At 47.7% G+C, this 15,976-nt stretch overlaps 1 protein-coding gene across 1 annotated transcript; it reads left to right on the forward strand.

Moving 5' to 3' along the window:
• Positions 1–5,272: 5,272 nt before the first annotated feature.
• HNRNPH1 (heterogeneous nuclear ribonucleoprotein H1) lies at positions 5,273–15,026 on the forward strand. The gene is given in 16 exon segments (XM_049778352.1): positions 5,273–5,311; positions 5,313–5,370; positions 7,760–7,764; positions 7,766–7,840; positions 7,843–7,878; positions 7,881–7,923; positions 8,138–8,281; positions 9,766–9,904; positions 10,878–11,056; positions 11,153–11,224; positions 11,301–11,413; positions 11,712–11,847; positions 12,182–12,241; positions 12,334–12,423; positions 13,062–13,154; positions 14,262–15,026. Coding segments are annotated over 16 exon segments (1,404 nt in total). The 3' UTR covers positions 14,384–15,026.
• The last annotated feature ends 950 nt before the right edge of the window (positions 15,027–15,976 follow it).

Below are 15,976 nucleotides of genomic sequence, written 5' to 3' on the forward strand. Positions count from 1 at the left end.
AGTGCCGAAAGTGGCTCTGTAGGAATGCTCCCCACTCTCCCCCAGAGTGGGAGCCAGTCAGAGTGTGCAAGAGATTCAGCTTTTTCCATCTGGTGGATAATCAACCCTCATCCTATGTGGGCATGAACATGGCCTCACTCAGCCAATTCAAGAAAACCTGTTCAGGGGCTGGAGTGATAACATAGTGGGGAGGGCATTTGCTTTACATGTGGCAGACCCAGGTTCAATCCCCAGCATCCCATATGGTCCCCCCAAAACCTGCCAGGAGTAATTTCTTAGCACAGAGCCAGGAGTAAGCCTGAATGCAGCCAGGTATGCTCCCCGGACAAAAAAAAAAAAAAAAAAAAAAAGCCTGTTCAGCATTTGGGCCAACTTCAGCATTTCAGCTTTTTTTTTTTTTTTTTTTTTTGGTTTTTGGATCACACCCGGCAGTGCTCAGTGGTTACTCCTGGCTCTATGCTCGAAATCGCCCCTGGCAGGCACAGGGGGACCATATGGGATGCCGGGATATGAACTGCTGTCCTTCTGCATGAAAGGCAAACGCCTTACCTCCATGCTATCTCTCCGGCCCCGATTTGTGAACTCTTTTTCAGGCAAAGGGCCTTAAGCAAATATTCAGATGCAGGCGACCCTACCTCGTGCTATTTTAGAGCACGTCTGTGAGGTAGTGCTATGAGCTTGGGAAAAGATTGGTGCTGATGATGAATTTAAAGGAAGTTATACTAGAATCTTCCAGGAAGTTTTGGAGCCATATGCAGTATTTCTGGGGAAACTTTGGATGCTTCTGAGGCAAATTAGAGGTATGGAAACACAGAAAAACAAACAAACAAACAACCTGATAAGACTTTCGAGAAGGCCAAAGAAGATCATCAGGCTACCTTGAACCCTAATAGAGAAAGAGAAAATGGAAAATGGAAGATTCAGGATAAGACTTGTATGAACTCTATGGAGGTTTATTCTTTTTATTTATTTTTTTTGGTTTTTGGTTTTTGGGTCACACCCAGCAGCACTCAGAGGTTACTACTCCTGGCTCTATGCTCAGACATCGCTCCTGGCAGGCTTGGGGACCATATGGAATGCCAGGATTTGAACCACCTTCCTTCTGCATGAAAGGCAAATGCCCTACCTCCCTGCCATCTGTCCAGCCCCCCAGGAGCGATTTCTGAGTGCAGAGGCAGGAGTAACACCTGAGCGCTGCTGGGAGTGGTTCAAAAACCAACCAACAAACAAAAAATACCACAAAACAAAATAAAGGGATAACTAGATTTTATCCTTGGAATCATAAAATAGTGAAAGTTAGGGGCTGGCGAGGTGGCGCTAGAGGTAAGGTGTCTGCCTTGCAAGTGCTAGCCAAGGAAGGACCGTGGTTCCATCCCCCGGCGCCCCATATTGTCCCCCCAAGCCAGGGGTAGTTTCTGAGTGCTTAGCCAGGAGTAACCCCTGAGCATCAAACGGGTGTGGCTCGAAAAAACAACAACAACAACAACAACAACAACAAAAATAGTGAATGTTACTGAAGATCCTTGTCAGAAGTAAGCCCTGAACACAGATGGGTATGGCATAAAAACCACACACACGGGGCCGGGCGGTGGCGCTGGAGGTAAGGTGCCTGCCTTGCCTGCGCTAGCCTAGGACGGACCGCGGTTCGATCCCCCGGCGTCCCATATGGTCCCCCAAGAAGCCAGGAGCAACTTCTGAGCGCATAGCCAGGAGTAACCCCTGAGCGTCACAGGGTGTGGCCCAAAAACCAAAAAACAAACAAACAAACAAAAAAAAACCACACACACGCATATGAAAGTAGAGCTTGGATATGTTTGTGTTTGAGTATTCTAGGGTGCCCTGTTTGGTGTTGAGGGTATTTATCCAACTTGGGCTCACTTTGCAATGCTGGGAATTAAACTCTAGACCAGGGGTCTTCAAACTACGGCCCTCGGGCCACATCGGCCCACCAGCAGTGAGCGCTGTTTGGTTGCCAAGATACCTGCCAGCATATACAATCAGTGTATATCCAAATATCAGGAACCATGCACTCAAAATGGAAACCATCTTTGGTAGCACTTATGCCTGTGAACAGACTTTTTTCAAGAATGAAACATCTGAAATCTCCAACCAGATCAAGATTAACTGATGCCCACTTGCATCACTTGTTATGGCTGGCAGTGACAAATATGGAACCGGACATTGACCATCTCATTAGCCAAAAGCAGGCCCACAGTTCCCATTGAAATACTGGTGCGTGGGCCGGGAAGGTGGCGCTATAGGTAAGGTGTCAGCCTTGCAAGCACTAGCGTAGGACGGACCTCGGTTCGATCCCCCGGTGTCCCATATGGTCCCCCCAAGCCAGGGGCGATTTCTGAGCGCATAGCCAGGAGTAACCCCTGAGCGTCAAACGGGTGTGGCCCAAAAAAAAAAAAAAAAAAAAAGAAATACTGGTGCGTGATCTGTTTATTTATAAATGGTTTTCATTTTATTTATATAAAATATGTGCAGTGTGAGTAGGAATTAGTAGCTCATATAGTCCGGCCCTCCAGCTCTCTAAGGGACCGTAATCCGGCCCCCACTTTAAAAAGTTTGAAGACCCCTGCTCTAGACCTACTGCTAGCGAAATATGCACTTAGGGCTGGAGGAAGAGCACAGCAGGTAGAGTGTTTGCCTTGTGTGAAGTGGACAGGGCTTGACCTCCAGCATTTCTTATGGTCTCCTGAATACCGCCAGGTATGATTCCGGACTGTAGAGATGGGAGTAACTGGGGCCGGGTAGGTGGCAGCTGGAGGGTAAGGTGTCTGCCTTTGCAAGCGCTAGCCAGGAAGAGGACCGCGGTTTCGATCCCCCGGCGTCCCATATGGTCCCCCCAAGCCAGGGGCGATTTCTGAGCACATAGCCAGGAGTAACCCCTGAGCGTCAAACGGGTGTGGCCCAAAAACCAAAAAAAAAAAAAAAAAAAAAAGAGATGGGAGTAACTTCTGTTTTTGTTTTTGGGTCACACCCAGCATTGCTCAGGGGTTACTCCTGGCTCCACGCTCAGAAATTGCTCTTGGCAGGCTTGGGGGACTGTATTCGACACCGGGATTCGAACCAATGACCTTCTTCTGCATGAAGAGGCAAATGCTCTTGCCTCCATGCTATCTTTCCGGCCCTGAGATAGGAGTAAATTCAGAGCAACACTGGCTGGGTGACCTCCCTACTAATATGAATACACTCAGATCCTCTTCCTCTTCAGATCCAGAACCGATGTTTAGATTTTTGTGAGGATGGAGCTATAAGACAGTGGCAGAGTGCTTGCATTGTTGCCCTTTTAATTTTTATTCAGGGGTAGTGTGGATAGATGATATCGAGAATGTTGGATCCTGGGCTTGCAGAGTGCTTACAGAGTCAATCCATCAGCAAGCAACTTCCGGGGAGATAACTAGGATTTTATTTAGATGAGAGTGGCTGGAGTGAACTGTGTGTTAGAGAAAGCAAGGGTGTGAGCTCTGTGTTTAGCTACAAAGTGGGATGGGCGGGAGACAGAGCACAGTGGTAGGGCGTCTGCCTTCCACGCAGCTGATCCAGGACGGATGGTGGTTCGAATCCAGGCATCCCATATGGTTCCCAGTGCCTGCCAGGAGCGATTTCTGAGCGCAGCCCGGCGGCTGTCCAAATGGCGGAGGGCTGAGGAACCGGTGTACCCCGGAGCTCCTCTCTGCTTTTAAGCTGGGGGTGCAGGACTGCTATCAATTCCTTACATGTGGGGGAGGAGCCTTGGCTTGGCTGGGCCCTCGCACACCGATCCCCCCAAGGCCTCTTAGGCGCATCGTGTATTATGGAGATAAGTGGGGGGCCCCCCAAGAACCAGGCACGACCACCCAAGGGGAAGGGCGGCGCCTGGCGCGCACGAGGCTCGGCTCCCCAGGAACCCCTTTTGTGAGCGCGCCAGGCGAACGTTGAGGGTCCGCAGCCGGCCTCAGTGCTGACGTGGGGCGACGGGCAGAGACCCCGAGGGCGGCAGGTAAGGGAGGTGCAGGCGCCCCGAGATGCTTCAGAGCCGAGGAGTCTCAGGGTGTCTGGGGGGGAAGGAAGAGTCTGTGAACCTCGCGCCTTCCCCAGCAAGGCTTTTTGTTTGTTTGTTTTTGGATTTTGGGTCACACCCTGCAGCGCTCAGGGGTTTCTCCTGGCTCTACGCTCAGAAATGGCCCCTGGCTGGCGCGGGGGATCCTATGGGATACCGGGATTCGAACCACCGTCCTTCTGCACGCAAAGCAAACGCAATATCTGCATGCTATCTCTCTTCCCACCCCCCAAAACAAGACTTTTGGGACAGTGGGGCGCTGAGGGGAGAGAAGTGGGGCGTGATTTCTGCACATCATCCCGGACCACCGGCACGAAGCAAGCTCAAACCATCTAACCGGGGAATCGGGGAGGGCGCCTCCTAACCCGACAGGTCCTGGGGGGGGGCAGCAAGGTCGCCGCCATTGACCCCTCCCCCCTAACCCGGGAGCGGTTGGCAGCCAGCAGGAACGCATGCGCAGTCCGGGAGCTCGCCGACAGAATGCGGGAAGGCGCAGGCGCAGAAACCCCACCCGCGTCGCCCACTCCCGTGTGGGAAAGGGCGGGGCCGCGTCCGAAATTCTCGCATAAAGGCCCTAGGCGGTCTGGTTCGTGGGCGGGGCGATCGCGGCCGCGCATTGCGCCCTACCATCGGGTGGCGCAAATGGGCGGGGCCGAGAGGCCTCTGGCGCATGCGCATTGCCGTCCAACCGGACCTTATTTAGGCAGCGCAGGGCCGCCCGCGGGGCCATTTTGCCTCAGCCGCCGTGGTGGTGGCCTGCATCCTCCTCTTGTCAGTCTTTGTGTCTCGGTGAGTGCCCTACTCCCGGGCCCCGGCCGCCTTTGGGGCCGCGGGGGATGCAGGGAGAGGGCTGATCGGCGGCCGGCGGCGCCCCTTTCCCCGCGCGGGCCGAGCCGTTTCTTCGGCCGCCGCGGTCGCCGTGGGGGCCTCCGAGGCCTCCGGGCCGCGCCGCGCCTATTGTGTGCGAGGCGGGAGGGAGGCGAGCGGAAGCGGCGGCCGCCATTTCCTCGGCCCCCGTGCGGGCGCTCCGGGTCCAGCCGGGCCGTGCCGCTCTCGGGGCCGGGCGGGATGCGACTGGGCGGCGCGCCGGGCGGGGCCGCGTGGCGGGGGGCGGGGGGCGGAGGGGAGGGGTCCTGATCCTGATCCTGATCCTGATCCGCTCCGCGGCCGCTTCTCGCCCCCGCCAGGGTCCGTCCGCCGCCGCGCGGCAACCCGACGCAGGCCATGATGCTGAGCACCGAGGGCGGCGAGGGCTTCGTGGTTGAAGGTGCGGGGCCTGCCGTGGTCCTGCTCGGCCGACGAGGTGCAGCGCTTCTTTGCGGGTGAGCGCGGCGGCGGGCGGGGGGGGGGTGGCAGGCGGGGAGCCCAGGGCGCCCCCTGGCGGGCGGCGCCGCAGCTCCGGAGCTCGCCGGCTTATGGCGCAATGGAAATTGCGAGAAGGGAGCCTTGGCGACGTCTTTTGCATTGGATTTCCTTCTCACGCGGGGTTTTTGTTTTGTTTTGGTTTTGGGTCTCACCCGGTAGTGCTCAGGGCTTACTCCTGGCTCTGTATTCAGGAATTACTCCTGGTAGGCTCCCTGCCTGGAATTGAGGTTACTGGAATTTAGGTTATATTCAGGAATTACTCCCTGGCAGGCACAGGGATTCGAACCACCGACCTTCCGCATGCAAGGCAAACGCTCTGCCTCCATGTTAATCTCTCCAGCCCCTGTTTTTTTTTTTTTTTCAGCCCTTACATAGCCTATTATACTCTAGCTTCTTTTGGGTCTTGCAATCCATCCTCCAGGAGGCTAGATTTGCGTGGGATGGATAATCGGGCTGAAGATTTTATTTTATTTTATTATTGCTTTTGGTTTGCTCGTTTTGTTTTGAGGCCACACCCGTTGATGCTCTTGGCATCGCTAAGAAATCGCTCCTGGCTTGGGGGGGGACCATATGGGACGCCAGGGGATGGAACCGCACTTCTTCCTTGGCTACCGCTTGCAAGGCAGACACCTTACCTCTAGTGCCACCTCTCCCGGCCCCTTTTTGGTTTGCTCTTTGTTAATTCCAAACCCCTAAATATTTGAGAAAATTGGGGCGAGGGGCCTGTTGCATGAGATTTTTTTCTCTGCTCTTCATTGTCTTCGTCCATGGGGATCCTTTGGCTCTTGTTCTTTTTCTTTTTTTGGCCACACCCAGCGGCGCTTAGGAATTACTCCCCCTGCTTTGCTCTGAGAAATCCTCCTGGTTTGGGATGTCACGATCAAACAGACTCTAGGCAAATGTCCTACCGCTGTACTACCACTCCAGCCCCAGATCCTTTGGTTCTTAAGCTTCAAATCCCTAACCCCCATCTTTACAGGTGTTCTGATAATGCCCCATACCTGCTCACTGCTGCTTTTTATCAGAAAGTCATTTATCATTTTAGTTCATGATAATTTTACTTTTTTTGGGGGGGTCACACCCGTTTGATGTTCAGGGGTTACTCCTGGCTAAGCGCTCAGAAATTGCCACTGGCTTGGTGGGGGGAGACCATACGGGACGCTGGGGGATCGAATCGCAGCCCTTCCTTGGCTAGCGGTTGCAAAGCAGACACCTTACCTCTAGCGCCACCTCACCGGCTATTTTACTTTTTTTGTGTGTGTGGTGTTTGGGTCACACCCAGCAGTGCTCAGGGTTTACTCCAGCTCCATGCTCAGAAATTGCTCCTGGCAGGTACGGGGCCATATGGGACACCGGGATACGAACCAATGACCTGCATGAAAGGCAAACGCCTTACCTCCATGCTATCTCTCCGGCCCCCCCCCCCATTTTTTTTTTTTTTTAGCATGGCCTGTACATCCCCCAATTAGGTTCTTCCTGGAAACTAGAGGTATTCCCATCTTAGTTGCCTGAGATGGCCTTTGTGAATTACAGGCTATTTTCCTAAGCAAGTCTTTGATGGTCGGTTAGAGGTTCCTTTGTTAAGCATCCTGGGAAACTTTTTAAAGCTTCCTAGTAAACTTGATAAGCTTTCCACGTTTTCCCCAATATTTAGTGTTTTCTTGCCTTGGTGTCCAGTTAGACAAAGGCTTGATAAAACTTGTTTGGGTTTTGTAAGGTTTTTAATTAATGTAGTTGGGTCACCTCTTGATGAGCTTAGGATATACTTCTGGCTCTTTGGAGAGGTATAACTTGTGAGAGTTTTATTCCACAATTATAATTCCTAATGTCAGGATTCAAACCCTTGTTGCATGCAAAGCAAGTGCTTTGACTTCAATCATTGCTGTCTCATATTTCTGGTTTTGTGGGCCTTTCTTGACGTGGGGTCAGAAATTGAGGTTTATTTATAGCTCAAGGCAAGCCATGGCAATGTTTTGTTTCTGTATGGCTGGGAGCTTTCTAGGTTTTTTTGAACCTCTGCCCATTACTGGCAGTTTTGGGACATTGTAATTGATAGTGGATATGCCTAGCCTAGTGACACTAGCAAGAAATGTTCCCTACTGAAAGGCTCAACAAACCCCCAGAGTTCTGGGCTCTACCAATTGGGTTCCCTGACCAAAAGGAGGGGTTCTTAGTTCTCAGTCAAGAACTTAGCTTTTTAGGAATGCAATTGAGTTTCTGAAGGTTAGATTTTGGGTTGTTGAGCCATGATAGTTTCAGGGTTGGCCAGAGGGCCACTTAAGCTGCAATTTTCCGGGGTTTATCATTGGTTTTTTGATTCTCTATTAACGGCTGTTTTCTTTCCAGACTGCAAAAATTCAAAACGGGCCCCAAGGTATTCGGTTCATCTACACCAGAGAAGGCAGACCGAGTGAGGAGGCTTTTGTTTTGAACTTGAATCAGAAGATGAAGTGAAATTGGCTCCTGAAAAAAGACAGAAGAGACTATGGCAAACACAGGATATGTTGAAGGTTTGGTTCTGAATGCCCTAGTAATGGTCAATCCAGCTATGCAGAGTGAGGTGTCCTCTCCCCTTCTGAGTTTGAGGTGTTTGTTGGACCAACATGGCAATGTTTTTCCTAGGGGAGTCTGGGTGCTCTTCCTAGATTTGTTCTTGACCCAAAATCCTGAAACTTAGCTTTCTCTCTTTTTCCAAAGTTGACTAATTCTAAGCACCTCTTTCAGTATTCAAGTCAAACAACGTTGAGATGGATTGGGTGTTGAAGCATACTGGTCCCAATAGTCCCGACACGGCCAATGATGGCTTTGTGCGGCTTAGAGGACTGCCCTTTGGATGTAGCAAGGAGGAGATTGTTCAGTTCTTCTCAGGTATGTAGTGGGCTCTGCTGCCCAGCAGTGAGTTCTGGCTAGCTTCTGACAGGATCTGAACAGACAGGCCAGCAAGTTCAGTCACTTAGATAAGTATATACTAGCAGTGGGTGAAGTGGCAGGTGAATGAGTTCTTCCTGGAGACTGAAATCATAGATGCCATCTTCATGGTGGAATTTGTACTTGCAAAATGTTCCCTTTGCCCCTTTTATTATTTATAACCAGTCATTAATTCCAAGTAGATCTCTTGAGGATTGCCCTCCAGAGCAGCCCTGCTCTTCTCAAGTGCAGTTGAGCAGTGTTACTTGGAGGTAAAGGTAAGATCCCTTCCCATTGAGAATAGTATGGACCCTAGTGTCTGGTATAGAGGACACACTTGCTTATGTTAAAACCAATATTATAGATGATCCCCATTATCCCCTGACAAAACTGCCCAAAGGAGTAGGTATAGTCCAGGAATTTAGAATTTACTAAGTCAAAAACATTAGAAGTATCTGGAATGTTTGTAAATGTAGTAACTTGCATAGATTAATCTGAACACTGTTCTGGTATTTGAATGTTTTTTATACTGAAGAGCTGATAAAAATTGCATGTTTAGCAGTGATAGGTTGTATTAAATGAATCACAGTCTGAGAAACTGGAATTAAGAAATCCTTTCATGGTTTAGCATAGATATGGATAACAATTTTGACTAATAGCTAATGTATCAAATCTATTAATATTTTGCCAGAATTTTTGAAATCAAGTCTGTTGATTGTTTTATCTAAATTGGTGAGAACTGAATGCTGTCTGTCAACGTTAAATATGAACATAATTTCATATCTTCTAGGAAAGTGCTTTAAGCCCTTTTTGTAAGCTTGGGAATGTATCCACGGAAAGGATTTTTCATAGACGGAATTTCCAGAAGTGAATCAAACTACTGTTAGAACATAAATAAGAGTGCATGATTGTGTTGTTGCTAGATCAGTTGTTTGTTGAAAGTTTAGATTGTATTTGTTTGTCAATATATGACTTAATGCTTAATTTTGTATTTTAATATGTTTAAATGTGTTAAGATATCTTTAAAAAATGAAGTTCCACTAACTTAAATAATTAAAATTAAAATGTAAGAGGTAAAGGTGTCGCATCGAATTTAAGTAAAACTGTTGTATTATATGCTTGAAACTTTTTATTGTTATGATTTGTATAATTTTCAACGTTAAAACTGCATAGATACTTGTTTCTTAATTGTGGAATTCTTACTGCTTCCTGATTTCTAGAGTTTTCTTTTACTCTGTTCTTGGGGTGCTTTAAGAATTCTGTATTTCATAATATTGGAACTTCATATTAATCTGCAATGCATATTTTAAAGATAATTGTTGTGAAAGCATACCATTCACCTAAAAGTTAAAGTTCTGGTTTATGTAAAGCTATAAGAAGACTCATTTCTGGGCTTGTGATGTTAATATTGCCCCCTACTGGGGTTATTTGTCCTTGGGTTGAAGGGTTGGAAATCGTGCCAAATGGGATAACATTGCCGGTGGACTTCCAGGGGAGGAGTACGGGGGAGGCCTTCGTGCAGTTTGCTTCACAGGAAATAGCTGAAAAGGCTCTAAAGAAACACAAGGAAAGAATAGGGCACAGGTGGGGATGGATGGTTGGTTGGATTTGTCGCTTTTCTTATGGTAAACCATTAAATCCATATTCTCTCTGTCCAAAGCCAGGCGCACCCTGTCTGGCTCCAAGAATGGTCCTGCCCCCCCCACCCCCTTAAATTTGCCCCGGGTCCCCCAATTTGCCTTCCTTCTAAATTTCAGGTTAATTTCATGAACCAGTTGATTTGGCCTTCCTTGACAAATCACCCACATCTCAATTGGCCCTAATGGAGTTGAGAGACTATGGCTTTAAAGAAGTCACTGAATCTGGCTTTAGCTGTCATAATACCCACCTAGAAAATGATTACTGTTACCATAAGAAAATGTGATACTTTCTGATCTTGTTTTTTTTTTAAAGTTGAAATGCAACAAACTTTCTTGCTGTATAAATATTCTGCATACATTATTAATAATAAGCATAGCTTTCAAGAAATTGTCACAAAGGTTTTTTTTTACACTTTGCTTGTGACTATTTTTCATTGAAGCATGCGCTTACCTATGCTGATTCCTACTAAAAGCATAGGCGGGTTTGAGCGGCGAAAGGAAAAGCGTGGTGTGGGCTACACTGTAGGCGGAGGCCAGCTTTGTAGCCTACTTGCCATGCGTGTGCCGCCAGTGAATGAAAAACGGCCATGTTGAAAGTTGAGCGGAATCTGTTCCCTCCTACCAATTTGTATTTGCCCACCCTCCTTTCCCCCTAAGGTGGGGTGTCTCGTGCACCCCAGAGGAGTGTGTTCTTGTAAAGTAGCCGTTGAATAAAATAATCATAAAGCTGAGTGACTTTTCTGATCATGGCCTATGCACTATTTGAAACCTGGCTTTAACTAGCAGTCAGTTTTCATGGCTATGACTCTTATGTGTTGTTATTCTTTGTGTGTGTTGTGCCTCAGGCTGGGATAGCAGGCACTAATGTTGGTCTCCCCTTGCTCCTTTTCCTTCCCTCGTGACCACCAATGCTGTAGGTATATCGAAATCTTTAAGAGCAGCCGCGCCGAGGTGAGAACACACTATGATCCCCCTCGAAAGCTCATGGCCATGCAGCGACCCGGCCCCTATGACAGGCCTGGGGCCGGCAGAGGGTATAACAGCATTGGCAGAGGCGCAGGCTTTGAGAGGATGCGGCGTGGGGCATATGGTGGAGGTGAGTGGGGCCTGGGGTGTGACTGGTCTGCTTTCCGCACTGCAGGGTGTGGGCTCCCATCGACTGACACAGTCCATATTTGTCTCTGTCCCGCAGGCTATGGAGGCTATGACGACTATAATGGCTATAATGATGGCTATGGATTTGGGTCAGATAGATTTGGAAGAGGTAAGGTGAGCCTGGAATTGCCAGCCAGAAGATACTTACCCCCTCGTCCATCTAGACCTCAATTACTGTTTTTCAGGAATGTCGGATCACAGATATGGTGACGGTGGCTCCACTTTCCAGAGCACCACAGGACACTGTGTGCACATGCGGGGTTTGCCCTACAGAGCGACTGAGAACGACATCTATAATGTAAGTGGGCAAGAACCCTGGAGAGGTAGTCTCAATTGTTGGCTTCTCCCTCTAGTCCCAGAAACTGCTGCTTAGCTCTTTGAACTTTTGAGCCAATAGTGCTCAGCTTATTCCTGGTTTTGCATTTAGTGATAACATCTATCACTGTATGTGTTGCCTGGAATTGAACTCCATGGTCTGCCATGTGCCCTGCCTGCTGAACTAGCTCCAGCCACTATTCTTAGCTTATAAATGAAACTAGAACGTTTTGGTCCCACTACGGGGTAAATTGATTGTTTCTTGGAAATGTTTCCTTCAGTTTTTTTCACCACTCAACCCTGTGAGAGTCCATATTGAAATTGGGCCTGATGGCAGAGTCACTGGGGAGGCAGATGTTGAGTTTGCCACTCATGAAGATGCTGTTGCAGCCATGTCCAAAGATAAAGCAAATATGCGTAAGTGCAGTGGAGCATGCATGGCGGTTGTGTGGGGGGTATGAAACCCTGAGTTCTGGGTAGCATGGTGGCAGCTTCTATGTGTGAAGGGTGGGTAGATGGAATGTTGAGATATGTGATTATTAAAAACCAGTTAGTTCCTGGGACATGCAGATGCCCAGATTAAAGTGATAGCAGAGGGTTTAACTTGGAGATGTAACATACTCAGCCCCACTAGGAAAAAGATGGTGTTTTTCTGGGTAAATTCTGAAAGTTCCTAGAATTTGTTTAGTAACTCATATCTGGACATCCTTTGCCAACAAACAATTCCACATTTTGTTTTCTCTCATTTCAGAACACAGATATGTAGAGCTCTTCTTGAATTCTACAGCAGGAGCAAGCGGTGGTGCTTACGGTAGCCAAATGCTAGGAGGCATGGGTTTGTGTAAATATCACTTTAGTGTCCTTTTTTTAAGCTAACCTTGTATGCCTTTTCTCTCATTTCAGAACACAGATATGTAGAACTCTTCTTGAATTCTACAGCAGGAGCAAGCGGTGGTGCTTATGGTAGCCAAATGATGGGAGGCATGGGCTTGTGTAAATATCGTTAGTTTTCTTAAAAACCAAAACATTTTTTATGCTTATAAGTCAGTCATAGAAGCTAAGTTGATTTATCTTGAATTCATTTTAGCATAACTTAAATCAAAGAAAAGTTTCTATTGAATTTTGTAAAGTCTGGCGTGTACCTTTGTGAGTTTCATTGCACTTAGAGAATTTAGAATGAGTCCTGAATTTGGGGAGGGTGGGACTTAAAAGAATGATGACTACATATAAAAGTTAAAAGTGGCAAAGTACATAAGAAAGCTTGAAAATGACAGTTTAGTTGGGTGTAACTAGGTATCCAAATGACACCTGTGTTGTCAAGAGCAGAGTATAAATTCTGGGGAACTCGCTCATATAGAAATGAACAAAAGGAAGCAAGTTTATAAGGTCACACAAATGGGCTCGTTTCCCAGAGTCCTGGAGTTAGTCCTGCTGGGCATTTTGCAACCTCTGTTGAGAGTTTTGTGGCTGATTACAGGTAACAGGCAAGCAGGCAGGCTGGAAGCAAGAGGGTACTAGTGACAAGCTCATCTGGAAAGCAACTATAGTAGCTATAGTGTTTAAAAAGCCAGGTACCACCAGGTACCACCTTCCCATAGGAGTGAGATGCTCACGTGCTTTTAACTCCACAGCTAACCAGTCGAGCTATGGTGGTCCAGCCAGCCAGCAGCTGAGTGGCGGTTATGGAGGTGGCTATGGCGGCCAGAGCAGCATGAGTGGCTACGGTATGTGCTTGGGGCCGGGCTTGGGCCCTCAGGTTTAAGTGAGCATCTGTAGTGGGGAAAATAACTAATGCAGGCTCTTTCTCGGGTTTGTTTTTTTTCTGGATCATTTTGGGGGAGGTAAAACTGGCTGATAAATGTATGCTTTTCAGTCTCATTGATGTCTTCATAGTGTTACGTTGAGAACAAGTTCATGGGGGAGGGAGGAATGGAGTTTTTTTTTCCCCCTATGCACTCAGAAGTCAGAAACCTCTGCCTCCATTTCTTAAAATGCCACTGTGTTCTAGTTCACATCTCTGGTTTGGCGCTTAAGTAAAATTCTCAGTTCTGTGGCAGAGGGAGAAAGGAATGGGAACTGGGGAAGGGGTGGGTGGGCTCAGACAGTTAAGTTAACCTCAGGGTTTGGTGTGATGCCTTTTTTTTCACTTGGGCTATAGAAGAATGATGATTTGGTATTTAGCGTCTTACCCTACAAAATCCTTTTGCAGACCAAGTTTTACAGGAAAACTCCAGTGATTTTCAATCAAACATTGCCTAGGTAAATATTTTCTCAAAAAATATAAATTCCCACTAGCACCTACTGAGAATGTCGTGGTCACACTTATTTTGCATCGCAGTCAGTGGCAATGACTTGGTCCCATTGAGGCCACTTCCTGCCTTCACCCCACTCTGAACCAGAGCAGTGGGGCACCCTGGCACGTTCCCTGCTCACACAGGCAGATGAAGGACAGACAGCTGGGCAGAGGCAGCATACTTTTTGCCACATGCCTCGCCAGAGGGGCCCTTTTTTTTCTTTTTGAAAAACTGAAACTAAAACCACAACAAAGTCATTTTGCAAACTTTGAAAAACACTAGTTTTCCTTTAAACTTCACATTTATCTTGAAGCATCCCATTCACACAAACCAATAGCACAAGAGTCTGGCGACTTGGTACTGCAGAGACAAAATGGGGTTATTTGAGATTGGGCTGGCAAGTCGGGATTTCCCCCTCCCTCCTCTTTCCCATTGGGGGTAGTGGCCATTTGCACGATTCAGTCACCTATTTCCTTGGAATGCTAAGCTGCCTCCCTGAGCTGTGTTCCTCATTGGTTCTTTCTTGTTTCTCTGCAGGCAGCCAAGGAGCCCTGAGCAGCAGCTACTACAGTAGCGGGAGCCGAGCTTCTGTGGGCGTGAACGGAATGGGCGGAGGGATGGCTGGAACCTCTGCTCTGAGTGGGGGTTGGGGGGTATGAGTGGTGAGCCCCATCTATTATCCTCTGCCCCACCTTTTTTTTAAATGGAAAAAAAATGAAATTTGAGTGTACAGTTTCAGTCCCAGCATTTGTGATTGATGCTTCTTTCTGGCAGTTGGCTTGTTCCAAGACTTCAGGTTCAGTATACTTTGAACAGTTGTCTTAGAATTCGCCTAAGTGAAATTCATGTTTAAAGCCCTTTTCTGCTTTTTCGAGTTAGTTAGGATGTACTTCAGTAAGCACTCAGTGTATTTAGGTTTCAAGCAGTTGAATTATGTTCCTATCTTTGCTCCTCTTCTATCAAACCTGACCTAGAGAAAAACAACACTAGACAGGTGTGTGGAAAGACATACATAGTTTTTGTAAAGCTATTTAGGAGCTATGTCTATAATGAGCAAGTGAAAAATATTTGGCATGTTTGTTAATTCTAGTTCCTTTAATAATAACCTAAGGCACGTAAGTGCATGGTTCTTTTTTAAGTTAATGGAAAAATTGAGGCACGATTATCAATACTTCAGGATTTTGATCTCTGTATGTTCAAAATCCTGAGACCTCAATTGCCATCTCATTGTATTGTGATTTCCTTTAGTTGTATTGCGCTAAGTGAAATGTGTCCAATAAAACTTCCTTGTAAAAACCTGCACTGGAGCTTGTCTGTTTCAGTGGCTTATTTTGTGTAGACAGGTGGCAGTGGGAGGAATAATGTGCCAGCTAAGATCTTCATTTTGGGGGCAAATCAGCCTCCCAGATGGGGTCTGCATGTGTGCTACGGACATGTCTGATGTGTGGTCATGTGGGGACCCTGGCTTCTCACTGACACTATGACTTTGGGTCAGGAGTGCCAAGGAGGAAACGGGAAAAAGAGCTGTAAGCTCTGGGGCCTTGTATCAAACGCTGGGGTGGGGTTGTTGTAGGGCAGGGGTCTCAAACTCAATTTACCTGGGGGCTGCAGGAGGCAAAGTCAGGGTGAGGCAGGGCTGCATAGGGATTTCACTTACTGAATATTCGCAATAAAAAATAGCATTAGTAAGAAAAAAAATCGCATTAAACATTTGCATACCCCAAACGGAACTGCTCGGGGTACGCAAATGTTTAATGGGATTTTTTTCTTCCTTATGCGATTTTTATTGTGATTATTTGGTAAACGAATAATCGTGAATACTGTGATATTTGACCACAAAATGTACGGAGGGCTGCAAACAGCCCGCGGGCCTCGAGTTTGAGACCCATGTTGTAGGGGATGCTGGAAGCTCCAGGTTAAGAAAACTATTGAGGGGGGGCCGGGAAGGTGGCGCTAGAGATAAGGTGTCTGCCTTGTAAGCGAACGGACCTCGGTTCGATCCCCCGGCGTCCCATATGGTCCCCCCAAACCAGGGGCAATTTCTGAGCGCTTAGCCAGGAGTAACCCCTGAGCATCAAACGGGTGTGGCCCAAAAACCAAAAAAAAAAAAAAAAAAAAAAAAAAAAAGAAAACTATTGAGGGGCCGGGAAGGTGGCGCTAGAGGTAAGGTGTCTTGCTTGCAACCGCTAGTGTAGGACGGACCGAGGTTCTATCCCCCGGTGTCCCATATGGTCCCCCAAGCCAGGGGCGAT

Source organism: Suncus etruscus, chromosome 8 (assembly GCF_024139225.1).
Source record: "Suncus etruscus isolate mSunEtr1 chromosome 8, mSunEtr1.pri.cur, whole genome shotgun sequence".
NCBI classification, from domain to species: domain Eukaryota; kingdom Metazoa; phylum Chordata; class Mammalia; order Eulipotyphla; family Soricidae; genus Suncus; species Suncus etruscus.